Source organism: Anopheles arabiensis, chromosome 2 (genome assembly GCF_016920715.1).
Source record: "Anopheles arabiensis isolate DONGOLA chromosome 2, AaraD3, whole genome shotgun sequence".
NCBI lineage: Eukaryota > Metazoa > Arthropoda > Insecta > Diptera > Culicidae > Anopheles > Anopheles arabiensis.
In genome coordinates this window covers 15,325,433-15,352,588 of record NC_053517.1, presented here as the reverse complement: position 1 = coordinate 15,352,588, position 27,156 = coordinate 15,325,433, and the positions used below count along the sequence as shown (strand labels likewise).

The window sequence follows — 27,156 nt, the reverse complement described above, 5'->3', positions numbered from 1 at the left end:
TAATTTAATTATGATATTTAATCTGTGTTTATTTTTGTGCCCACGTTTTCATCCACCAAGCGCCGAGCGATGTATGTGTGGGGCGGTTTTCCGTGCCTTTGTAGAGTTCGTTTGGGTTGTTTCAGTGGAGCGATGTTTGCATAAAATGTTATTAACCAAAAAGCTTGAGCAGCAAATCACAGTTTGTGGCAATAGATTAAAATCTTTCGTGATTGCAGCAACCGAATTACGTTCTTTTTATGTAAATATTAACGATATACCATTGCAAAGGAGAATTGTTAGCTCGAGATTCTGATTTTAAACAAATTAAGGTGCTGCTGTAAGATAATACTTCCAAGTAAAAATCATTTAACCTTGCAACGTACCTTATACACTGTTGAAAATTTAATGATAATTATTACCATGATTGCTATACGTTTCTCACATTCACTAATTGATTGATCGAAACAACTGTTTGCGCAGGCATCCGTTTGCATTCGCAGCAGACCCATCTTAAAGCACCGCTCCAACAACTCGCACCGCTATTTCATGTGTACGCATTTCCGGTTCACCGTTTCCCAACGCTTAGCGTGAAGCGTGGTGACGCTTGGGTGGAAATCAATTCAACTTGGACGCAAAGACGCGACTCCCTGCTTCGCTGAAGGCACTGGTGTTCCAGGTCAGGAAAACCGTCAGGAAATTGTTATACGCATCCGAACGGTGTTCGCTTGATGATAATTTCTGCTCCATCTTCACCGGGTGCCACCCGGTATCTTAGGTTCGGTAAGCCCGTCCCGAGCCGATCTCGCACCAATGGAACCAACGGAGAAAGCACAGAGCAACCTCCGTACCTCCGTACGTTCACCATTTGCCACCCAGCAGTAGTGGCATATCCGGGTGCAAGGGCGCGTCGGAAATGGCAGCGGAATAGATCGGAAGGTGCTGATTTATTGTGCCATTTCCTCCGTGGCCATAATCAACCGAACAGAGCGTTTGAAATGGGGTGATGGGCGTCTGAGGTGAGGGAGGAAATGGGTCGAAATGGATCGCACAAAGCAAGGGTCAGGCACGCGACCGGATGGTCAATTAACCCGTTCGTTTTCGGGCTATTTCGCGCGAACGGTTAGGGACATCCGTTTGGTTGAGTTGAGCACTCGATATCTAACCGTGATGGTGGTGGTGGGGCTGAAGGTGACGATAGCACTGTGGTAGAGACATTTCATTGGGAAGGAAGCCCATGCCCATGGGATTGGTCTGTATGCTAGTATTTTACAAAGGACTAAAATGTGCTTTAATCTGTTTGTTAAATTATGACTGTAAATATCAAAGATTATCTTCAAACTTAATCATCTTAAATCTGACAATAATTCATAAATCCTGTGCTATTATACTAGAGCGTTATGCATTTATTACACTTGAAACTGATTGGATTAATTGAAGTGCATTTGCATAAATCTTGGTAACCGATGCCATAAATTATATTACCATTTGTAAAGTTTCAATCAAATCCATCTACCATCTCGCCTTGTTGAAGCACGTACAAGGATTATTGCCATTGAATTGATTCAATTAAACATTTTGCTCTAACTAATGCTGCAATCAACTGCAAACTGCACACAATTGGGTCACTACGCCTGATACTGTGACGCTTGTGAGCTGCAGTTAATTGAATTGTTTCACCGTGTTGCTTCTGTTAATCAACGCATATGGTAATAGGCAATGACAGGCACACAAATAGGTAAAAAAAAACATCGTGAAACATTAGTCATACCGTGCCATGCAGGTGACCCAACGCGGCTTTCCGAAGACATCGCTGGCAAACCGCGTCTCATCATTATTAATAATTATCATAACAATAATCCAGGTTGCTGGAAACGGGGTTCAATGCGTTCCCATACCACCGCATTCCTTGTTAGATGTGGCCAACGCTCCACTGTTGTGTTGATGTTGCGGCTATTCTGATAAATTCAATTTGCAAACGGCTTTGATAAACCTGAAGCTTACATCGCATCAAACATATTATCGTTTTGAATTGCATCGAAATGTTGGCTTTTGGCCAGTGCTGCACTTGATGCGTTTCTGCTCGATTCCAACCATCGAAAACAATAAAACACATGCCACATGCCAGCGCACATCGCGTCGGCATGAGTTAAACTATTAAACACGGCACAGTATTTATTCCATCGCTGTTCAATGTGTACGAAATGGGAAAATCGAGTGGCACTAGAAATTATGAGCATACAGCTTTCCACGCGCTGTGGGTCGAGGGCAGTCGTGAGCGTAGTGAAAGCGTGGCAATGTGGCAATGTCAGGTCGGGTGATTGGGTCGAGTGTGGTAAGCATAATATGTTGACGAAATGGGTGTTAAATTCTAGCCTGTAGGGTTTGTGGAACGTGCCCGATGGGCGCTGTTTTCGTTGATAATTGGAGAGCAAATGAAATAATTCGAAGGCATATGCATGCGCTAACGAAGTACACGTGAGCCTTTTTTGCGGTTCGAAGGGGAATGATGAGTTTAAATTATTTGCAGAATTATGAATATTAGTATTTTTTTTGGTAAACTTGGTACAACGTGTCTGTTTATTTACTGTTTAGTAATTGTTTGGTGTATTCCATGATCCACGTTGCAACTGATAAAACGTATTGATTTAACCATTTTCTGCAGTGCATTAGCTTTTATTGTCTCAAACAACTGATTTAAGCAGATGAATTTAACCAGCTGCAGCTGGTCGTTCAACATCACTAGAGGATTTACAATAACCATTTGCACCTGCAATGTGCTCCTGGCAAACAGCAACCAAAAAATGTACCCAATGAACTTTGCCCTAATGCTTTGATGTTGCCCTCTGCCATGCTCCACTCTGCCCGCCCGCGGTGCCGTTCGATTGCTGTTACTGATTGGTGCGTAATTTCTGACCACTGAAAACTAGTGATTAGGAATTTGGCGTACGTCGCTGCAGGCTGCTGATTGCCACCGCATTTGGAATAGGCTGATTGGTAACGGAATTCCATTCGCGCGGATGCTAGCAAAACTAGCGGAACAGGATCAATCAACCTTACAGGATCTAAAATGTGCCAGTTCGGTAGAAGGGACGGGTTAACGTACGACGGTCGAATGAGGTGCCACTTAAACGAGGCGTATTGATTGAACTGTACTCTTTGATGCACTGCCGAGCATACCATTAAGTATGAATATTTGCGGTTGGGGAAAATTTAGCCGCTATTCGATGTATGACATCTGAAATGTTACAAAGCTTTTGGGCTTAAGAGACTGAGCAAACCCCATCTGGACGGTTGGTTTATTTGGCGTTGATTGTATTTATTTCATTAAATTTACATTGCCATCAAAAGTACATGGCCGTTCTTACTTGCACAGCTTAATCACATAAGCAGCATGCATTAAAATCGTTAATGGACCGACGTATAGTAACAAAATTTCATTGATAAGATTTGAGCATTGGAACATTTTCGTATTCAGCCGTGGAACCGCCGAGGAATTCGTTGCCAGGTTTTGCCCGATTGCCAAAGACTCTGCAACCCTTTTTGCCAAGACGACAAATTCCTTCCACTCGTCGGCAACAAAGCAAAATTCATGGCAACAGCAGCCTCTGTGTGCCTTGTAACCATCCCGGACCGGTACGCGAAGGGACGCACGCATTCTGCTCGCGGGCTGGTTGGTTAAGTCATTCCTGTGCGGCGCAGACATTTTGATCCCATTTGCTTACAATTTCCCACGAACGTGGCAGTCTGTGGTAGTGGTGGTGCTGTGTCATCGGCAAACACCTTCTCAAATTAGAACTTTCCCGGCCTCCCCGGCGCTCCGGTAGCTGGTAGCGAAGGTGATTATCCGAATCCTTTCGCTTTTAAAATCAACCCTTAAGAACACAGGTAGCCAGTTCCCACGAGGCAGATAAAACGGCGTGTACCTACCACCAGGCCCAGCACCAGCCACGGTCCTCGCATGTCGCGTGTCTCAGACGTCAGCGTCGCGTATCCCTGCAGTAATTTACGCCCAGCCGAGGGAGAGGCGAACCCACGGATCCGGCTCCCGGTGGAAGGTTTTGAGCTAAAACGCTACAATGATCCTCCATCGCCAACCGTACGGGCCGAATAGTCTTCGCCAGCTTGAGCACGTACCCGTTGTAATTCATGCGAAGCGCGAACTTTCAAAAAGGGTTTCCACGGCTGCCACGACTCCCGGGCCCTGGCTTTTCGCCGGTGCAGGTATTTCGCGATGCGTTTGACTTTCGAGCCGGGCGTTCGCGCGTGCCGCGCAGGTGGTGGAAGTGTTGGAGCGTGAGGTTCGTTTATGCTGGCGCATAATTTGGCGAATCTTCCCCGTTGGGGGCACTGGAGGCAAGGGAAAGGATGAATGGTTTTGGGTAAGAAATAGCTTAAGAGCCAACGGAAAGACCCCTCCCGGTGCGTGTATGAAGAATTACGATAATGTTCCGAGGATCACACCCAAGGGTGCTTTGATGTGCTGCGGGGATACGCAAGCTCGGGATTCTTTTGATGATGAACGAAACAAAGCATGAGGAGCGTTTCGAAGGGAGGGAGGGAGGGTTGGGGGACATTTGGGGGGTCGTCGTCGCTGATGTCGAATGTTCTGTAATTTTCTGTACTGCCACAACGAGGCAATTCAAACCGGTTGGAGAATTTGTCTTGGAAATGGTTGCAAAATCAGCTGCATTGTCAGTGAAACTTTGAACTATTTATTCTTCAGAAGAATGTTTAATGTAACGGATTAATTTATTGTTAAAATTATTTGTTTAAATTTCTTTAAAATGAACCAAACTCTTACAACAAACCATTACTAGTTTTTGTGCTATATGAAATTTGTTCTAAATAAATGTAATAACATTTTCGAGGTTTAACAATACGATTCTTAAATTTCCCTATGCTATTCTGAATTTTCTCATGAATTGGTTAAAATTTGCTTAAATGTGAGTTAATAATCATTCTTAGAAAATTATTTAAAACCCATTAATTATTTATTCCATTATTATTTAATCAATTGTTTTACCAATATCAATCAATTATGTAGTTTTATTCGACGGCATCTATTTAACGATTCTTGTTATGAGAAGGTCGATTGTTTCGTTATATTTACTTCAGTACGTTACATAATCTAAAAATAGTAGCACATGATCATTATTACACAGAAAGAGACAAAAACTATTGTAGTTACTTCAGTTTTGAAAGTTCCAGTTTGCGCAAAACAGAGCAGTTTGTTTGTTTCCCATCATCATGTTCGCTTCCATCTAATCAACGAAATTGGCACCCAGAGGTTTCGGTAGCACTGATTGATGAATGAAAGATATGATTTCCGCCCAACCCGACCCCGAATATTCTTAACTCAGACAAACATGTTTTTGCCTGTCCTCGCCGGCTAAGCCATTGACACCGCACCACTATTCATCACTGTGGCGTATCTCCTAGCCTTTGGCTGGGAGATCTGTTTGTTTTTCTCCTTCGCTTTTTTGCGCCCTGCATGGTCCCATGGTCCCGTGCATTAGCCGATGGAAAACAATTCTTAATCTCGCCCAGTCAAAGGTTGTAGTGGTGGTTCACACATTGAAATTTTGCCGCCTTCGCCGAGGGTGGATGACGCCGAGTGGAGCGGCATGCCGGCGCATGGTCAACTGGCTGGAAAAATACGATCGTAAATTTGCACTTTTAATGTGTTTGTCACCAAAGTTGTTAGCGAGCGGGAGGAGCATGGGGGGCGACGGGCGATTGCCGAACAAAAACGGTCTAGTGTCCGGTGGTCATTTCGAGAGTGCTGGTCGACAAAGGTGCCGACAAAAACACACACAAACTGCACAAACACACCGAAACTCTGCATAGCTGCAGCAGCGTTGGGTGATTGTTTTTTTAGTGTTCTGCGTTTGCTGCTGCCCTCTAACTCGTCCATCCTTTTCACTTCCGGCAAACAATCGAACATTCGGTTCCCCTTTTAGCCTACCCTGTACGTTGCTACACATCCATGCTGCCTACTTCCGCGAGCCGGTGGAGTTTTTGCGGTGGTTATCCATTTTTCATCCTTCGCTTCCAGTGGGTTCGTTCTCCATTGCCAACAGCCAGATCTGCGGGCTGACCAGAACCACCCCCGCTGGTCACGTGCATCACTCTTTGGTTTTTTGGAATATTTGTACAAATTGCACTGCACGGCGGGTGTTTGGTGTACGCTCAGCGCAAAGTGAACCCTTTAGGAAAATTACTCCCCTAGCCGGGATTTTCGGGACGGGATTTAAGGGCGAGCGGGTCAGCGGGATAAAAGCGAAAAACACACCCTGCCCGGAACTTTGCACAACTTTTGATTACACATGGTTATGAAGGCAAACACACTCACACACACATGCACACATTACTATTGCGCAGAAAAGATCGACCACTTCCTTCCACTTGCGATCGTGGAATGAAGGTTTGTGAGCAAACCGTCACGAGGTTGAGCAGGATGAGCTTTCCCCAAAAACAAGCGTCTGGATTGTTTACTTGGAAGAGATGCAAGACACTTTTAGAATGGAATATTGTTTTGCTTTTGCAATTGGTGTTTTTTCAATGCTCTATGTAATGAAAACAATGATTCTGTGCGATAGAAAGGAAAATGATGAGCAGTGAATCAAACATCATCCTCTATAATATCTAAAAGTTTGTTTCTAATGCTCTTAATTGCTTGTTGAATTCCTCTGATATTGCTCTGCTTAAGATAAGCTTTCGAATCTTAATTTGCAGTAAATAATCAAAAATAAATGCAGTTTATATAAAGAACATAATTTTATGATTAATCATTACACAATTGACCATATGGACTGCTATTAAATCGTGAGGAAGTAAAATGAAATTATTTCAACTCAAAATACTATAAATCTTTTAAAAGTCTTTTAAAATAAGTAAAGAAACTCGATCATTCGGTAAAAATAATAATAATAGCTCGATCGTTCCAATCGACTAATGATACAGTATGTTTATGCAATGTACGTTATTTACTTAAGAAACCCCACTTTTCAGCTCACCGTCCCAGCAGCTTAAGAAAGAACAAATGAGCTTGCAAATAAGCTACTGCAGAGCAAAAGCACATACGAAACAAAGCAGTAATTAAACGTACCACAGTCAATTACAACTTAATTACGGCTCGTCCGGCTAAGGAAAGGTGAACCCCGGCACAAACAATAGTGATTCGTTGCAGATTTGGCATCACCGTGCCGGGGAAAAGTACAACAGCAACATCCTGCGCTTTAAATTGGATGCCCTTTTCCCTCCGTTTACGGGCTGCATTCTTTATGCGACACGTACGTACGGTCAGTTTGTGCACGTCCCTTTTGTGTGTGTGTGTGTGTGTGTGTATGTACGAGATGCGAATAATTTACGATTTTTGTTCGTCCTCAGATTGCCGCTTTCACCCATCGGTTCCATGGGGGGGACCATAGCTGTGCCCTGCGTTGTAAACAATGGACAAATGCTGGATATGCCTCAAGGACATAATGAAAAACCGTCTCCTTTCTTTCCTTTTCCACTGCCAATGTACACACAAAAAACACCAGCAAAACCCTTCCACCGGTGATCGAGAATCGGCTGAACGGTGCGCTTTTTTCTGACTCCTTTCAGAAAGCCCACAAACAACGCCCAAACACACAACAACACACATATACATCCACACACCCAGTTCGCTTTTCCATTACACCGTTTTCACAGGTTGTTGTTTTCGGGGAGGGTGGTGAATGTGAATTGTTGTTGCGCATGGTGTGCTTGTTGTTGCGGGAGAGAATGTATGTGTGTGTATTTTTTTCTTCAGCTCCGGAGAAAAGGGGATTTGTTCCGTCCCGTTGTAAATCTAATTCTTACAAAGCAAAACAATCGTACCACGCCTCCATCAGCTCCCACCACTGCTAGCTGGGGGGAAGAAACAAAAGCAATCTTTTTTCATCACCTTCCACGGCTGCGACTGGGAACGGGTTTCGGGTAGAGCATGGTATTTTGAGCGTTGCAGCAACGGAACCCCTCCTGGCATGGCACGGGAGTTTTTCACCCCTGGGAGAGCGGGTTTTGTTTGCTTGTTTGATGTGTACTTTTTTTTTGGTAACGAAACTCCGCACGACACCCATGGGTTGGGTTTTAGTGCATGGGAACTTTATAATCGGGCAGAGGGCACACAACTTGAGAAGACAGCGCGGCGTACGCATTAAACGGGAGCACGAGAAGAGAGAGAGAAGCAGAGCAAAGGTTTGAAAGCGTGAAGAATATTTTTACCAGTAGGGGAAGGTACGACAAGGGGCAGATTTTAATTCACAACCGTACTGAATAATTTATCGACTGTGAAAATTTATTAACACGGTGTTTGTGAGAGCCGACCTGAGTGACCGTGGCCCGGCGTGCAGTGTCGGGTCAGTGGAACGGAGAATACGCGTTGGGTGAAAAGGTGCTTTAACACGCTTGTTGGGTGTCAGAATATGTGTTTTTTCTTCTTCTTGTATATTTTTGTTGGCTCCTTTGATTGTATTTCACGTTGGAAATGTGGTAAAAAATTCAACTTGATCTAAACCATTGGCATACAGTTATAAGCAATTTAAGGTGTTTTTGATGGATTTTTGAAGAAAAAGAATACTTTTTTTTAAGGAAAACGGATATTAAATAATACAGTGAATCCTCGCATAGCGAGCTTATTCATTTTCACTGACCCTCTCGTTGTACGAAATCCTCGTACGCAATCCTTTCCAGATAATTTGTACGAAAAGTTAAATAGTTCGTTCCAAGGAAATATTTTGAATTAACTGTTTCAATAGTGTTATTCTTGAGCAAAAATAACAACAACAACAACAACAACAACTACTACTACTACTACTACGGCTACTACTACTGCTACTACTACTACTACTACATACTACCACCACCACTATTAGTTCAACTTAAAGTTCAAAGTATTCTATCACAATATATCTTTTTATGAATTCCACTAAAGCTTATGTGAGTTTGTTTGTTAGCATCGGGGGGAGACAATTCGGTTTAAACCCATACAGTAATTGAGATGCTTCACTGCCGAACAGAGGATCCAAAACAACAGCAAAGGAAATTAAAAAAAATAACTCCCATTATGCTGCAAAGAAGCGAATAAGTAAAATTAACGAACGAACCCAAACGTACGCTTCCTTTTCCTGTTCCGAACGAACGACAAGGTGCACCTTCGAACAGCATGTACGTAGCGTGAAGGGATGACATAAACAATGGCACCAATTTTCCAGCAGAAGCAACCAGAAACAGGCTACGGGGGAGGCTCCGAGGCTGTACTAAACCCGAGCCGTACTAGAACGATCGAAAACACGTGTGATAAAAGAATGAATGGAGCGGGCGAACCAACAATATCAACAAAAACGCCCCACTGTGTTGGATGATCTTACCCTCCTTTCTGGTAAGACGGGAAGTAAAACTCTCACACCACTAGCGGGACGAGATGAATGAACTTCCGCTTTAGTACAATAAAAATCGTTTTTGAAACATCTCCCCCCCTCGCTTTCGAAGGGGGAAACTTAACGAACGCTGCAAGATTTACAGCACCAAAGCCTTTGCGCCCGCTTTATTTCCTTTCGCCCAGTACGGCCGGTACTGAACCGGTGGTCATCGTCGGTACTGAACTCTCTGCAGCACACAGGCCTGCACCGCAACCTGGACAAGCGTGGAGAAGGGATGGGTGACCGATAATCCTAACATGGGAAGGGAGCGGTTGGCACAGAGCCTTCGATTTACGACACAATTTATGCGTTCACGATGTGCGTCCACGTGTCGATGTGATAAGCAATGGTTTATATGTAGGTGGATGTGCTGCCGTGCAGAAAGTAAGAACGAAGGAAAAAAAACCCTCTCCCTCCGCACGGTAGTGGTAACGATCGACGAAAAGTGTATTGTAATTTACGGTGTATAAGAATCACATTTTGAGCCATGGTTCGCCGGAATGGTTTGTTAGAGCGGTTATCAGGCTTATATTGGCTGACTGTGATTTAAGCGTATGACGCAACATGTAATGAAGGGCAGGGTATTTTGTTTTGAAGAAAGCTTACCTTTTCCTCCTTCCTGCACATTTAATAAATTGCTATAGCCATGTGTGTACGTCCCCTTCGGCATAGTTAACAATACAATTAAATTAATGCAGCACAAAGATAATGTTTTACCTTAAAACTAACAGCACTGTATCCAAACTTTGTTCAAGGCGTTGCATATTCATTGTTTGATTGAGTGTTACTCTTTTACTATTGTCTGAATATTGTAACAGAATATGATAGAAGGTATCAGTTGAATTGGATTTTAGGCGCCTTCATGTAAGGGAAACAATTGATTCTTTGTAGTGAAAAACATGATTTTCTGTAATGAAAACCAAAGAATAAATAGAATAAAAGATAAAACATACTTTCCTTTCATGACAGGAATAATGTTTCAATAAGGTTGTTTATTTTCTTTATTTATGTTTTTTTGTTAAATGAATTTTTAATCTTAATAATTTAGCCGGTCTCGTAGTACAGTCGTCAACTCGTACGACTTAACAACATGCCCGTCATGGGTTCAATCCCCAAATTGACCGCGCCGCCATACGTAGGACTGACTATCCTGCTATGGGGGGGAATCAATTAGTCACTGAAAGCCAAGGCCACTAGTGGGTACAGGCAGGCCTTGACCGACATCGGTTGTTGAGCAAAAGAAGAAGAAGAATTTAACCCAATTAAATAATAATTCACTAATTAAATAGCCACTACAGCATGTCAATTTTGGAGTTGGCAGGGTCGTTTGCACTTTTCTTGATGCATTTTATGAAACTTTTGAAAACATTAAATGTTCTGTGGTACTAATAATTCTACTATGTAACGTTTCATTCAACATCCTAAAAAAAGAAACAAAACGATGTAGTAAATTCTATACTCAATCTAAAAAATCTGAAGAAAAACGAACATACCAACGAAATTATACAAAGTTTAATATTCAGAACTATGCATTTACATTTCACGGATAGGGTGTAAAAACTGCTGCCTTTTTTGCTCCATAAACCAAATACGGAACAATTTTCCAACCCCTTTCCGTCCCTGTTCCTCTTTAGTGTAGCGTGCTGCCAAATTGAAATAAAAATCACTTTATTCAATCGACTTCGTTAGCAAATAATGAACGCTCCATTATAAATGAGCAAATGTCGCGACAAACGTGACAGGGCTGGAGTGTATGCAGAGAAGGGAAAAGGCATCCCATTTCGGTTGCATTAATCTGATCGATGTAAATTTGTCAACCCTCCCCAAAGCTACCACCCTCCCGCTGGTCCGGTTTTCGTCACACTCCGACAGGTTGTCATGGTTGCTCCCAAACAAACAGAAGAAAAAAAACATCAATTTCCTCATGTCTCTCGCGTACGTTGACTTGGCTGACCGTTCTATTGTTTTTTTTATTATTATTATTTTTATTTTATTATTTATTATTTTTCGCCAAGAAAATGTCACCAAAACTCTTTCCCAACGGTCTAACTGCGATAGAGAGAATCGAGATTTTGCTCGAGTAGTTGCGGGATCGTTAATTTTCTTTGTACATTTGCATTTGGACGTCGAAAGATGGACGAACGAACTGAACCCCGGTGGCTTATGAGTGGAACCCGATCACTGCTGCCGCCGCCAGGATTTGCTGCTGCGCCAATGAAGCGTTCCATTAATTTTGCATTCAGTCCAATTTGCAATAACTGTCGAAAGGCCCAAATGCAGGGGTGAGAGGAGAAAATGGAGGGAGCGAGCGATAGCAAAGGATCGGTGAATGCATTTTTGCATTTGCATTGCCCCCCGGGGCACGGGGGAGGTACGACGTGGAGGAGGTTCTTAACGCTTCGTCGAGTTGTCGGTTGTCGGTATGGAATTCCGATTTTTCCTCTTTTTCTCTTTTCTTTTTTTGTTCAACTGCACGTTTCCACCGAGCTGCTGCGATGGATCAGATGCAAAGTCCAGAATTCGTTTGAATAAGTGTTCCTTTTTTGTCGTTGACGTGTGCAGTACCGTTTTGTTTGAACGACTGCAGGGAACGAGCAGTAGCAGCAGCAGCGGGAACAGCTAGATCGACGACGAACAAAATGAAAAATGTTTCTTTCATCTCGTTTCCGTAGTTACTCCACGTTTCGTGGTTGATTCGCTGCACAAGTACGGTTAGTACAGCTGCGGCAGCATTTGGCGACCCTGTATTGGCCCGATTTCATTCTTTATTTTAATTTGAACGTACTCGCGTTACATCCACAAGGGTTGGGCACATTCCACAGTAGCTGTTGTTGGCGGATTGCCTTTGAAGCTTACGGAGTGAAATGGAAATGTATGAAAATGAAGGAAAGCAATCTTAAAACGACCGTGCGCTAGCTAAAACCTTCTAATTGGTTCCTGTCGAAGCAGAACGACAATTTTATTTGCCATTCAGGGTTGGTAGAAACCTGCATTTCGATCCAACTTTGCTTCATTTCGTAACAATCGGCTATTGAATCTTGGATTGGAAATGAGGAAACCCCAAAAAAATTAAAAATAATATTAATAAATTGCTGTAAAAATATTATTCAAAAATATCGTTGACAATATTACGCTTGTTCTCGTAAAATCTTTCACTCATTCGGATGTGTCACAGTGGGTGCATGCAAACAGTGAGTAAAGAAAGCGGAACCATTCAAAAAGGTAAGTTAAATAATCCCTGCTTTTTTTCATTTATTTCAAAACGATCCATTCCCCGCACCCGAACATTCACCCGGACGCTGTGTCGCGCCCCACTTACTTGGCTATTTAACAATTACCGCTACGGAGCTGCTTCCATGTAGCTTCACACCTTCGGTTTACGTACACAGTTTCACATCCGTTTGGTTTTCACTACTGCTCGTTAGTGTCCTTTCTTTTAATCTTCTTAGCTTAGCTTGTTAGAAACTGGCATCGTTTGTTTTTTGTTTGTTTTCATTCAGAGTTTCTTGCATTTTAAGTATGTTAGTTAGGTATGGTGTTTACCCAGATCCTGGCATACGCTGATGATATAGACATCATTGGTCTGCGGCTCTCCTATGTAGCAGAAGCCTACCAAGGGATTGAGCAGGCGGCAGAGAACCTCGGATTGCAGATAAACGAGGCAAAGACCAAACTGATGGTGGCAACATCAGCGGACCTACCAATAAATAATCCAAATCTACGTAGGCGTGATGTACAGATAGGTGAACGCACTTTTGAAGTCGTCCCAGAATTCACCTATCTTGGGTCAAAGGTCAGCAACGACAACAGTATGGAAGTTGAGTTGCGCGCAAGGATGCTGGCTGCCAACCGGTCATTCTACAGCCTGAAAAAGCAGTTCACCTCAAAGAACCTGTCGCGACGGACGAAGCTGGGACTATATAGTACCTATATAGTACCAGTACTCACATACGCCTCTGAGACATGGACACTGTCCAAATCTGACGAAGCCCTCTTAGCCGCGTTCGAGAGGAAGATGCTCAGAAGGATACTTGGCCCCGTATGTGTGGAAGGACAATGGAGGAGCCGCTATAATGACGAGCTATACGAGATGTACGGCGACCTCACTGTCGTACAGCGTATTAAGCTCGCCAGGCTCCGGTGGGCTGGCCATGTTGTACGCATGGAAACGGACGACCCAGCCCGTAAAGTCTTTTTAGGCCGTCCACAAGGACAGAGGAGGCGTGGTAGGCCCAAATTGAGGTGGCAAGATGGCGTGGAGGCGTCCGCCATTAAGGCCGGGATAACGGACTGGCAGACGAAGGCGCGAGACCGTGAGCGGTTTCGGACACTCCTGAGGCAGGCCAAGACCGCAAAGCGGTTGTAGCGCCGGATAAGTAAGTAAGTAAGTTAGGTATGAATCAAATCTAATGTACAAACAGAACCGCTTTACGAAACCCCACGCATTGTGACAGTGTGGCTTCTACTATACAATACAAGGTCAACCATACGGCTCGCTCTTCGAACAATCCAATTCATGCTAAACTACATCATTCTAGGCAAAAAACTTATGCTCCTCTCCATCCATGCATACCGGGCGGAACAACTCATTCTCAGTGAGAGTTGAGAAATCATTCGTGCTAAAATTAGCTAAAATCGTACGACCAGCATTACGCTTACATCCCTTCCTCCGTCCCTTTACCTCTTTCTCTATCTATCGTTCTCTCACTCCCAAGCCTTATTTACGTTCGTTTTGAGCTTCGAGCTTTATTGTAATACTTTTTGGTTTTACGTCCTTACCAGCAAATCACATTACACATTCTGCTGCATAAGAGATAATGGCCTATAATATATTATTAAATGTCTGTAATTACAATATTGTACACCGATCTCATGACACTCCGTTGTACCAGCGTTTGAAAGTACTTTTGTTTGTGTTTGGTTGTGAATGTGTGTGTGTTTTTTTTTTGTATTGACATTTTCCATTTTACTAAAAAAACTAATTTCCAACCATGCCGGGCTTCATCGCGTTTTACTTTAATCGGCTTCCAAACACACTCACACACACGCGATCCCATTGTTTCAATGTTTTAGCTAATTTGATTTTTCTGTATCGTTAACTACATTTGCTCACTCACATACTTTCTTATGCTTGTATTTGCCTGTTCGTCTCATAATACTTCCATCGTACCAGTAACTTGTGGTTTACCATTGAGCAACCGTTCGCTCGCTTCACCCTTTACTACACACGAACCTGCATCGCTTTATTCTGCTTTAGTTAGAAGAAGATGATTTGTATTTAGTTTGTCGTATAGTGGTGTGTGTGTGTTAAGGTTATGGTTACGTTTAGTATTGACTGTGTGTGTTTTAAAGTGTTTTGTCCCATTTCGTTTGCCCATTTCTGGCTGTTGTTGTTAATATCAATTTTAGATTAAGTTTTAAGGGATTACCGTTTGGCTTTTAGAATTGATGATTATAGACAAACAGAAACTTGTAACAGATACATTAGTCTGCGATATTTAAACTACACGTTACGTTACACCATTTGTTACACCGTTGACTTTGGTTGTTTCGAGCCTGTGCTGCTGTTGGCGTTTGGTGTTGGCGAAACACTGCTAAATACTTTCTTATACTTTTTTCACCTTTTTTTTACAGCATAGAAAGAGAGGTGTGGCTTAGGTTAGTAAAAACAAAAATCCGTCATAGAATATGTTTCATATGTACAGAGCATCAGTTGCGGTTGCATCAGTGTAGGTCAATTTTGTTTTACCGCTCAAGATAAAGTGAAACTCTTCCCCCGTTCTTTTTTCAGCTCTGCCTCTGTCCGGCTTGTAATAGGATGGAATTGTTTTAGTTTGTTGATTGCGTTAAACAATAAAACAAAATTAATCCTGTAAAATAAAGTACTGTCATACGAGTTCTCTCACTAGATAGTAGAAAAGTGTAGCAAAAGATTGGAAACATATATCCCACCCCGGGGACCTAAGCGTGGATGGCAGTTTACAGCTCCCGGCAACCGAAGAGAAGATGAATACCATAAGTGTTTGTGTGCGGGCACGGACATCGATTTACCACTCTAGAGGGCAGTCGTTTGGTGGAGCTGCTTCACTTCCTATCAGAAACGGGTCGCGTGGTTGAGCAATCGACCCTCGCCGATCGTGGGCAGCCCACCGGTGGGTAGATCCTGCGCCGGATGGTTTCCACCATTGGACGCACCACCGATCGCGCTGTGTGGCAGCTCAGGAACCGTTTGAAGTAAGCTGGGCTGTGTGGGGTGGGTAAAGGTGAAGGTTTGTTTTTCATCATTAAGAGCGGAACAGTTTGCGTGCAGCGATGAAGAGCGGATCTTTATTCGGTAGCGATCAGACAGGTCTGTTCGGTGACGTTCGGTGGGCTGGCATCGAAAAACGATTGTAAAGTACGCCGCTGGCTGCACTGTGCCATGTTCAGCGATGGTTTGGATGTGCCGGCCACCGTAGGTTTGGGCGGTGGAATGGGTGGCGGCGGCGGTGGCAGCGGTGGCGGAGACGGTGGTGGTGGAGGAATGGTAAAGAACTAAAGAGAAGAAGAAAACAAAAAGCGAAGGAAAACCCAAAATAGAACTAATATTTTGAAAAGAAAAATAAAGTACATAATGAACGACAATAATGAAAATGTTATTTGATATTTTAAGTAAGTGATTAAAGGTTTCTAAACATTTAAAATTGTATCCTGAACGGAATTAAATAGAACACGCGAGCTATCAACCATATTGGGCCATGTTTCAGCGCCCATCAGCTTCGCTTAAAATGACTGTAAAAGATGACGGGATGACATTGATAATGGGATTTTCTTCTTGCCGGTGAATACTGTATTCATAGCTCCCTTTTTTGCGACACGTAATGAGATCAAACTGTCCACTCGATTCCAATTACTGCAGCACTCCAAAGCTTCTTATCTAAAACAACGTAAAAACGGCTAATAGCCTCGCTGGTCTGTAGTAAATGACGTACTAGTGGGAAGCAAACAGCGAGCGCCTGTACTGAAAAACTGAGTCCTGATGGGCCAGCCTCAAAAAAGGTTCAATTAAGAGCCGTAAAAAACACGCACTCACACACACACACTGGAATGGCATGGGAGCCTTTCTGTTTTGTGAGGGAAGTTGAATGGAGCGTGTTCCAGTGCGCTTGGTCTAGGTTCAATCGATGTCGCCTGTCGTTCGATCGATCGGAGAGCGTCCCACATCCCACCAGGGAAATCCCATTAGCCAAAGGACTCTTCCATCATCGAAAGACAGCTTAAATAAAAAGCAAACAAACCGATTCACACAGACACACACACCATCTACAAAGGAATATATATAAATCATTCGCCATCCGTCCGCAATCGATTCGTTTTCCACCCCCCTCTTTTCTACGGCCCTCCCGTTCAGCGCTGGCTGATGATTGTCAATTTACTTCTGCTTTTTGTGGTAACACTTAACTGTGGCCCTGTGTTTGCCATTGGTTGGGACACTTGGTTTTGGAGAGATGTTGTTTGTGTGTGTGTGTGTGTGTGTGTGTGTGTGTGTGTGTGTGTGTGTGTGACCCCGTTCACCGGCATCTCGAGTTCCACGAGGCGCAGCCCCCGGTACGCCACCGGCTCGAGATATCCATTTGTGATAATGGTGCGGGTTTTCCAACATGGGAGGCTGGGAATGGGCGCTTTTGTGGAAACTGTCGACACAAAGGCGAACCTTTTTGCCGAAGATCAACCGATGTGACACCCGACGGGTGTTTGAGGCATCACTGTTTCACGGCTCGGAACGCCGGGAGTAGTTGCCGGTTGAGTAACAGTCTCATCGCTCTCTCTCTTTCTCTCTCTGGTTGGCTGTTAGAAGCGCTCACCGAACGGAATGCGGGAATGCCGAAGGTGAAATGGAAAAGCCAAAGTCCGTAGATCAATCAATTTAAAGCAACAGTCGACTGTCGGGTCACACTGGCAAGCGGAATCAAGGGGGAAGGAGTTGACCGGAGGGACGCCCATCACGCCCGAAACATGCCCTCCTGCGCACAGCGCACAAATCAAGACCTTCGTTCATTATCGGGCGAATGAGCTCATTTTTATCACAGCCCGAGCGATACGTTTACAGAGGAAGGGGCAGGAAAAGGGCCCCTTTCCCCATTTCACGGTTCCTCCTGCCAGCTCGTAATCGAACCGATAAGCCGGATTCGCTCCGTGATGTCCATTAGGAGAATGAAAACAAGAGTCTCGCTGAATTATCGGCCAACCCAAAACAGCTCCTCGGCTGTTGGATCGAGTTGGAAGAAGTTCACATAGGATGAAGCATCTCAATTCCACCGCTCGGGCGGTTTTTTTGGAATTCGATTTTAATCAGTTTCACCCATTACTTTAAAAAGTAGTTTCAGATACATTTCCCATTTCGGCTTTGCTTCGGTTGGCCGAGATAAGATGCGGTTCCAATTTATCACTCTCTAATGGGGTTTTGGCTTTGGGGTTGATTGGTTTGGTGTGTTTCATGATTTGCTAAATGTGTTGAAAAATGAAAAATAGCTTTTTAGGATTTTTGAGGTCAAGGAGAGAGACAGATAGAGAGAAGCGTGCAAATGGACGCATTATCAACCGCGTTTGGTAGCAGTACAAAGGAGAATTAATATTGCATAAGCAGCTTCTAGTAATGGACCATTATGACAATTCCACAAACGATCGCTGGTATCAATGGGGAACGGTTTGAAAATAATTTACAATCATGAAGGTCGGGGATAGTGCCAGCTCATGGTTTTTAATAGTTCAATCGTTAGTCTTTCCCTTCCTAAATAGCCAATAACAAAAGAAACTGTTTATCATTATTAAAAAAAAACAAGTTATACATGAAAGGAAATTTCACTAAAAAAATAAACTAAAGTGTTATTGAAACCAACCAAAAACACTCGTTCCGTGCATTTCACTGCTCCAGTGCCGGCCACAGCAACGTTCAGACTACAAGCAGCCGATCAATTTCCACCTTAAATCGTTTACTTTGTTCGCCACGCATCAAATTCCAATTGGAATGTTTCGCTGCTTCAACGGGGGAATTCAAAGTGGAAAATTAACTTACCGGTTCGTTGGTACAGTGCTGCTGGCCGCTCACCGGAAGCGAACCTCCGAACAGGGGCGGTGGTGGGTAGCGCTCCGTCAGCGACGGTTGGCCGGAATCGGGCGCCCTTTGAAGTGGTGACTGCACCGGCACCGTGTGCTGCTGCTGCTGTTGCTGCTGCAGCAGGTGCGCCCCACTGACCGGAAGTCCGGTGGCATGGGAGATCGGTATCGAGTGGCGGGGTGCATTCGTGTAGACCAGGTTGGTCGAGTGTACGCCGGGATGGTGCGCCAAATCGATCTGTTTCGAGCGTGGCGGTGAGGGCAAATTACGGTATCGACATTGAATTTAATACATAGTTGAGGGGAGAGAAAGAAAGAGACAGATAGATTGAGAGAAAAAGAGAGAGATGTAGAGAGAGAGAGAAAGAGAGAGAGAGAGAGAGAAAGAGAGAGAATAGAATTAGATGTTTATTTAAGCCTTTCAGTTCATTCCCGTTTGTATTCACCGCTGGTTTAAATGCATGAGCTCAGAAGCAAATTTGTTCTCCTTTTTTTCCTCCCGATCACAGAAAATTTGAAACAGTGTGCCGCCCCATAAATATTGTATTGCTGCAATTCGGCAACCGTAATGCATAATCCTCCACTCTGCCACACGCACACACACGCGAGCCCGCGCTGTTGCAATGGGGGATTGGCGTAATTTGCATTCGCAGCATAGCTCTGTGTCCCTGTTTCGCGGACCCGTTTGCAAAAGATTAACTACGTCCGCAGTTTTTGCTAACCACCCTACATCCCCCCCCCCCGGGGTGGTAAAGGGAATGGAGGGAAGCTCGTGCCAGGTAGGATACAAGTTTCTCACTAATCCACACTTTGCACTGCAGGCCAGCGCACATGCAATTGTATGCAGAACGGAAGGGTTAGAGGGGATGTTTTGCCGGCAGGATTAGATTTATCGCTCGTTCAGTTGTAAATGATTTGCAAATGAACATTTACACCCGATGGGTATCGGGGAGCGGTAGGTGCGGTAGCGGGTAGCATTGAAGGATCTAATGCAGCAAGCAAGCGCGTTGCTTCAGCATTGTGGCTACCAAATCGGGGTGGGATTTATGGGCATAATATCTGCCGGTCCAAATTATGCACAAACTAATGGATCATAAATGTGTAATTAAATGTTTTGCATGGGAAAAGGTTGCAAGTGATTTTCCTGCGAAATGTAGCTTTGAAAGTTGGCGCTAAAGAATTGATCTTTGATTATGTGTAAAGGGATAATATTATTTGTCCGTTAAGTAGGTGCAATTATTCATTACATTGACTTGTGGATTTTCGCTACCTTTCATCAGAGTGGAATTTTGGCAATGAAATCATCAACAATATTATTCAGTTTAGTCTGTAACAAATACGTCATAATGAAGCATTCGCTGAATAGCGAAGAAACAGACCGCTTACAGCAAGCAATTCCCACCATATGATTGTGAAATTGAATTATTACAGTCCTTTTTTGCACTAATTGGTTGGACTTTTCATCAGCATTGACTTAAAACAGACCCCAAACGGTAGCCCAAAAATTGACTTTTGTTTATTGACCCAATTACGAACGCTGGGCATTAGTTTCTCATGCTAGACCGGGCTCGCTTTCGATGCACGAAGCACTTAGCACTAAACTAACTGTCCCTTTCGTCAACATATCGGATTTTGGCCACAGCGAGGGTGAAACTTCCACATCAGCAGTTACGATCGCATATGCAATTAGCGATCGTTTCGGGCACCATGCATCGAACTTTCTACTTTCTGGCCATTAATATGCTTTGCTTCCGTGTAGGGCTGCTAGCCTGTCAGTCGTTCAGCATCTCTGCCAGCTCCATTGTTTGGCGAGATTGCTGCCCAAGCCCAACCTTACCTGACACAGCAATGACGCCGAGTGTGTACGCGCGACGCAAGCTCGCGCAAGGATTTGTTGATGAAATTTTAAATATTTCATTAAAAACTTTTCGCTTACCCACCTGCTGGCACCCACCGATAGTATGCACGATGGCAAGCGCAAGGACGTAGCTACGCAGTCGGGTTCGCAGTCAAACGCACGCTAGCGCAGCCGGTGGCCGGAAGTGGCCGGAATGTCGAGTGTCACCTGGCCACCGACCCTGATGGGGGAAAATATGAAAACCAGCCGACAGAAATTCGGCCAAACGGGTCAGCGTAAAGGTCGCAGCAGGGCACCAGCCGTGTTTCCGCGTGAATGGTGTACAGCAACAAAGTACCACTGAAGCGACCCGTTTGGTGCTGGGACGGTCGGGACAAAATAATAATGTGCCTGGCAATGCAATGAATTTATGCTCGGGCAGCATCCGCTAGCAGGCCTGCTAGCACGCGAACCCGGAACGCACAAATACCGGCGGGATCGTGTGCAACCCGCCAGCGTAAGCTATGCAAAGTATGGGGCCAACATTTTCGGCCAACGTTCTCCCTGGAAGGTGGGGCACACTGTGCATTGCGTACCGTGCTGCGGGCGGTTCGAATCCCGAAAACTGTCCCCGTCTGCCCCACGGGGACTTCCCGTGTGCTTACCAACCCACTCACCACTAACGTCATCGTTTCCCGTCATCGTTTGGGTCTTCTCTTGATGGCAAAGGAATGTCCGGGAAGGTAAGATGGGACTGCGTGAGGAAGCTGCGAAAGGGCGTGGGAAAGCGGTCAAAGTCATGATTTGAATTTGCAAGCTATTCTTCCGGTCAACACGGCTTTTGCAGGGCTTTAGCGCGTGCAACTCCCCCGAGACGTTGCCACCGTGTTCGAGTCCCAGTCCCAGGCTTGGCTGAAGTCAAGCGGCTGGACGTTCGACGAAAGCGACGGTGCGGTGGTTCCACCGGGGATGGCATTGTTTGCTCGCTAATGAGAAATTTGTCCAATCAGATGTGAAACGATTGAGCGAACGGTGGTCTAATGTAAAGGCGCACTCCGGCACTGAAATGCTATTGGGTTTGGGCGTTGTTACGCTAATGATCGTGTCCGTTTTGTGTGCCAAGAGGGATAAAAAGTGCGGTCCCATTGGATGGCGCTGTGATCTAGCAGCGGTGGGCCCAAGGCGACAGTATTTGGAGCAATTTTTCATGGAATCTTTCACATAAAACTATGTAGCTTACAATACGTACATCCAAACTGAGTTGAAATAAAATGAAATAGGTTTCTATTGAGAGGAAGCATCTGACAAGCTCTGTATTTTTCTAGAAAAACTGCTAACGTAAACAAGTAACATTTCAGTAACAATATTTCCGTAGAAATCGACCTAAATTTTCCCCATTTCATGCATTCTACGCATGAACATTTGCATACATTTGGGCGCCAGTGCGTACCGAGAACAAAAAGTACCCACAGCGTACCGCTGTATCGGTAGCAATGAAATTTGAAATCCAATTCAGTGCATACCAAGCCCATCCTCCATTCACAATCACAAAATCAATTCCACTGTCCAGCTTTCACTTAACTTCGCAAAGAGCTGATTGCTGGCCGGTATCTCTTCCCAGTGCCTAAGTCAATGCAAACCGCTTCTCCACCGCACCACGGTGGCCCATCGCAACCGGGCACACTCAGCGGTATGCGAATGGCTCAATTCCAGCGTTGCCCAAATTGCCCCGATTTGGGCCCCACGGGAGACTTACCTGGGCGTAGATCGTTGGCTCGGACCGCTTGATGTCGGACTGCCGTGGACGGCCGAGGGTAGCACTGACGTACATCTGCGGCTGGCCGGGATTGAGCTTTGGCATTCCTCCAGCACCACCACCACCTCCGCTTATCGAAAGATCGGCATAGGTCAAATCGTGCTGCAAGTGGTGTTAATAGTGGGGAAAAAAGAGGGTGGGAAAATAAATAAACTCACACTCAAGCAGTTCTCTTTTTGCAATGTCTGACAAGCTAGGTTTTGGTCCGAAGGGGGGTCGGACAGACCTTACCTTGTGACCATCGCTTCCATATCCACCGACGATGGGCGTCGAAATGATGGTACCGTGCATCGGGATATAGCTCTGACCGTCGGACGATGCCACCGGGTAGACGTTCTGTTGCATGCAGTTCTGTTGCTGCTGTTGCTGCTGCTGCTGCTGCTGCTGGGCGTCCCTGGCAAGGGCGTAGAAAGCGCGCGTATCGTAGGTAGCTGCGGCTGCACTCGGTGGCAGCATACCTCCGTTCTGCTGTTCCGCCATTGCGGCCGTAGCGTAAAGCCGTGGGTGGGCCGCATTGTTCAGCCACTCGAACGCTTTCTCGTCTTCTTTCAGCAGGTGCAGTAGTTTTGCTGCAAAATTAGAGAGACTGAAACTTATGGCAAAAAAAAAAAACACGGAAACCAAAACAAAATCCACGCACGACTCGGGGATCTCGAGCCCGTACCCGTACCTTGGGGAATGATGTCCGGGTTCTTCTCGATGCTGTCGATGCTACCGTTGCACTGTTCCCGGGCCAGATCCGCATCCGGGATCGATTGGCTAATGCCGGACGCGTCGTTCGTTGACATGTTGCTACCGCAGTCCCGATCCCGGCCAGCCGACCCGCGGAGACGCGTCACGCACACGATGATCGAGGCGATCGAGATGATGGCGGCGACCACTCCGAGCAGCGTGCCGATGAACGGTTTGATCTGCAGCAGTGCCGGTGGGTAAACGAGCGACAAATCTGTGGAACGGAGACCGTACTGTAAGGTGGGGACGAGGTTTAAAAGTGGACCCAAATGAGCCATTGCTTACCGGTTTGCTTCTCGGGATTCTTTAACGTGAACGCCTGCAGATAGGTGGGATCGCTCGAACCTTTCGAATTTTTGGCAGTGAGTATGATGTTGTACCCTACGCCCGGCTCGAGCCCTTTCAGATCGAACGCCGGCGAGCTGCAGTGGATTGGGAACGAGAAGGAAAATGACACGATGTTAGTGGTATTGAAATAATAGCAATCAATATAATACACTTGCATGTACAACTGATGTTTTGCACTTTTTTATTTTTTATTTCACATTTGAAATGGAATCAATAATGAAATTCAATCAGTAAGTTATATTCTTTTCTTTTGGCATAATTATCGATTGGTCAATGAAATATGTTATAATTAGAATGTCAGTCATTTAGTCGAGCAGATAATTTCCCAGATATTCTAGTTTTTTGTTGCATTTTGCTTCATAATTATAAAACTTGTATGGTAAAAATCTGTACATTGTTGGTTGATGCTGGCAACCGAATATAAAATAAAACCATTTAATGAAACCATATTCAATCATGGCATGAATCATTTTATTTTATTTTTTTATTTTTTTTTCTATCGTGTATTGCTAGCAAAACTGTTGGCATATTTATGAAACTCAATTCTCTTTTGCTGTAAGTGGATATTAAACGCATACCAACCGTTTATCCCATTCCGCGACCTCATTGTTTCAACTGCAGCGGCACCGGTTCGCATGAAAAGCACCATCAAGCACCAAAGCAACCCGATCCTATTCATCACCGAAGTCAGCAGCCTCGAGCACCCGGAGCCAATCAAAAAAGGCCGCCTACTGCGGATGCAGAATTCACTTAATGAAATGCGCGCTTCAGCTGCAGTGCCGATAATTACCGCCGGGTTCGATGCGAACCGGCATCATCCGACCGAACCGAACCGTTCGCCATTGTTCCGGCTAATTGCAACGGAAACCGATTTCATGGGTCGTGTCAATTTCCCACACTGCCACGCTAGTGGCAAAGCGACGCAATGCACGCGCGCAAACGTTTAAAGAAATACGGCAGTGAAATTGATGGAGAGAGAGAGAGAGAAAAAAGTTGATGACCTCGCTTCGCGTGTCAAGCGCCTGGCGGACAAACAACACTCGCCGATGGAAGAGTCGCGTGGGACAACTTTATCGTACTGCTCCGACTAGGCTGCCGATTTAGCTGCCCAGGCAGCGGACGGGACTGGGGTTAATTTTTAACGCTTTTTTTCCTCGCGATCCCCATCGACCTGCGTGTCCGTCCTTTCGCTACGCCGTTTTTATTGACTTCCGTTGTTCATCTTTCGCTTCTCGCCCTCTGCCTCAATTGACCCGACATTCCCTCGACCCTAATTAGCATCGAGTGGGTGAAAATGCGTGCATCCATTAGCGTCTGCAGCGGACGCGAATCGCAAAGGGACCGGAAATGGCCAAGTTCTATGTTAATTAGCTTTCGTGCATTTCCTTCGCCTCCTCGTCGGTGGTTGTTCCGCACGCGCTTTCCACACCGGAGCGCTGTGGCATCGGGCTAGGATGTTGTGTAAGAATTATTTACATCTTTCTCGGTTCCTAAGCTTATTTGCGCGTCTTACGCGTCCGTCGACGGGAGTTGGCAAGGTGCAAGAGCGCAACCGAACGCACGCAAGTAGAAGAAGAAGGAGACGCGCAACATTTTCATCATCGCAGAAAATGTGGAACTTTTTAATTAACTCCTTGGCACTCCTCGGTCCGGCAGGTCGTGGCAGGGAGACTAAATTTTAAAATTCTTCCCAATTTGAAGCGCCAAATTCGCACCGCTCCACTGCCGCGCTGGAGCAGGCGTACAGTGAAGGCGTTACCTTCACTGGTGGCGTTTGCCTCCGGGCGGACGTTCTTAAAATTCAGACATTTTGGGCCAGCCGGATGAAAAACGATTAAAAAGTAAGCTTTCAATTAGGCTGAGTTTTTGGTAAAAGTTAGAAATTTTGGTGAAACGAAGCGTAAAGTGGAAAGTTGCACGAGAAGTGGAAGAGTAGCTTGGTAAACAATTAGAACTAAAATGTTACCTTGTGATAAGCGCTATTTAGCGTGGTGGTTGGAACACAGTTATTTGTCACCTTCGCTCGAAAGAATCAGAAACATGTATCGAACGCTGCGGACTTGTGATGACTTAACATAGAGCAAAGTAAAGGGGCTAGGCAGAAGATCCTGGGTTGCCGTACTGTGGCCGTTCGGATATTCTTATAGGGTAGAAACATGGAGTTGCACTTGACTACGACTTGGAGATGTTTTCGCCAGTATTATACAATTATTGACCTTTTGACCTCTTGTTGCATTTGGTGCATGGCGTAGTCACCCTAACATTCATCCACTGCTCGAGTCATTACCTTCAGATCGGCTAACAAAGAGAGATAAGTGGAACCATAGCTCAATGTGATGCTTAAATTTATTCAATAATGGTTGTTAGCCGGTCTACATATAGTTGGTCGAAAATATCGAAAATATTTTTGATAATTTTAACTAAAATTCTAAAAGTTTTAGGTATTGGTATTGGTATTGGTACTTTTATAGTACCAATACTCGTACCAATAGACGAGCCCCAGAGACATCGACAGTGTCCAAATCTGACGAAATCCTTTTGCAAGAGCAACTACTACGAAGAGCTGGTTGAGCTGTACGACTGGTTCCGGTGGGCTGGGCTTGTTATACGCATGTTAAACTGGACAACTCAGCCCGAAATAATTGGAATAAAAATAATCATAAATATAAACCCAGCAAACATACAAAACGTTTATGGAATAACTTATCTACTTTAAGAGATAAATTCACTCCCCTTTTACTTTTTACATCAAAATTTGATCTTAGCGTTACGTATAGGCCTACGTCTCTTCTGAAAAATAATCAAATTAGCTGTCTAGTCTGTAAGCGTTTTGCCATGATCATTAAATGAAAGAGCTTTTATGCCGAAATCTATCAAAATTTAGCTTTCTCCATACTTCTGGAAATTAATGAGCAACCAGATCGCGAAAGAACATTAATTAAATCATTACGGTGTTGCGCCTGTTTTGCAAACGATGCTACTGGGTTGTCCGTACTGTAGACGGAGCGTCTATCCAAGAAAGGGTTATACAAGACACCCACAAGACGAGCACCATACCATTAGCACATTCGCAATGGCTATTGAAGGCTCAGCTGAAAATGTTACGGCCAAAGGATATTTATCGCCACCGCTTGCAGAGCCGAAAGCTGTCGTAAGGCATTACGCTGGATCATTAATATATAAAAAAAAATCCATATACAATCAACTTAACGCGCTGCACCCGTATCGCGGTCTCCGTATCGCTTACTCACTGCCATGCGCGCACGCCAACGATCGCAAAGTAATGCTAATCCCAAATCGATGCTAATAAATTTTAATTGCCTCACTGTTGTAGCCGGCTGCACGGCTCTCCCTCCGAGCTGCCCAGCGTTTCTGGACTGTGTTTCGTCTCGGATTTTCGCTTCGCGAAGCTAGCACCCCCATTCACTGCCACTTTTCCAGCGGCATCAATTAATTTTAATTGGTTCACTCCACAACCCTACAAATCACAATCGAAACCGTTCGCGGAGGCTGAAAGGAGGGAATATCGCAAGACTGCCATTTTGCGCAACCCGATTGCCATCGAAAATAGTAAGCAATTGAATGCTGGGTGCAGCTGTGGTAAGTCATCATTTCCCAATTTCGACGAGAAAATGGAGAGAACGAGACAGGGAGAGCAGGAGCACGAACTAATGGTGATCCTCCGTTGGGGGAATATTGAATGGAATGCAAAACTGTGCCGCAAAGTGTGCCATTTAGCATGGCGACGAGCAGGCGCGGCCAGTACACCCCACCCCGCCTAGCGGCCCCCAGTGCCGGTATGCCTTGGTGGTTTTGATGTCTGGAGGGGGAACGTGCCCTTATTGTTACTTTAAGCGCTCAATCTCGCAAACTCGCTGCCATTTAGCCATTTAGCCATG

General features: G+C 44.9%; 1 protein-coding gene across 4 annotated transcripts in view; it reads right to left on the bottom strand.

Annotated features, from left to right (window-relative positions):
• Positions 1-14,362: 14,362 nt before the first annotated feature.
• LOC120894409 (nephrin-like) overlaps positions 14,363-27,156 on the bottom strand; it is a 129,720-nt gene continuing 116,926 nt past the window's right edge. For 2 of the 4 annotated variants that reach the window (XM_040296964.1, XM_040296965.1), the window contains exons 14-19: positions 23,195-23,331; positions 22,848-23,123; positions 22,409-22,746; positions 22,118-22,279; positions 18,484-18,762; positions 15,555-15,962 (exon numbers count right to left, since the gene is read on the bottom strand). In XM_040296964.1, coding sequence (XP_040152898.1) covers positions 15,756-15,962; positions 18,484-18,762; positions 22,118-22,279; positions 22,409-22,746; positions 22,848-23,123; positions 23,195-23,331 — 1,399 coding nt within the window. In that variant the 3' untranslated portion in view covers positions 15,555-15,755. Of the gene's footprint in view, positions 15,963-18,483; positions 18,763-22,117; positions 22,280-22,408; positions 22,747-22,847; positions 23,124-23,194; positions 23,332-27,156 lie in introns of all 4 variants that reach the window. The other 2 variants (XM_040296967.1, XM_040296966.1) reach the window with 2 other exon arrangements.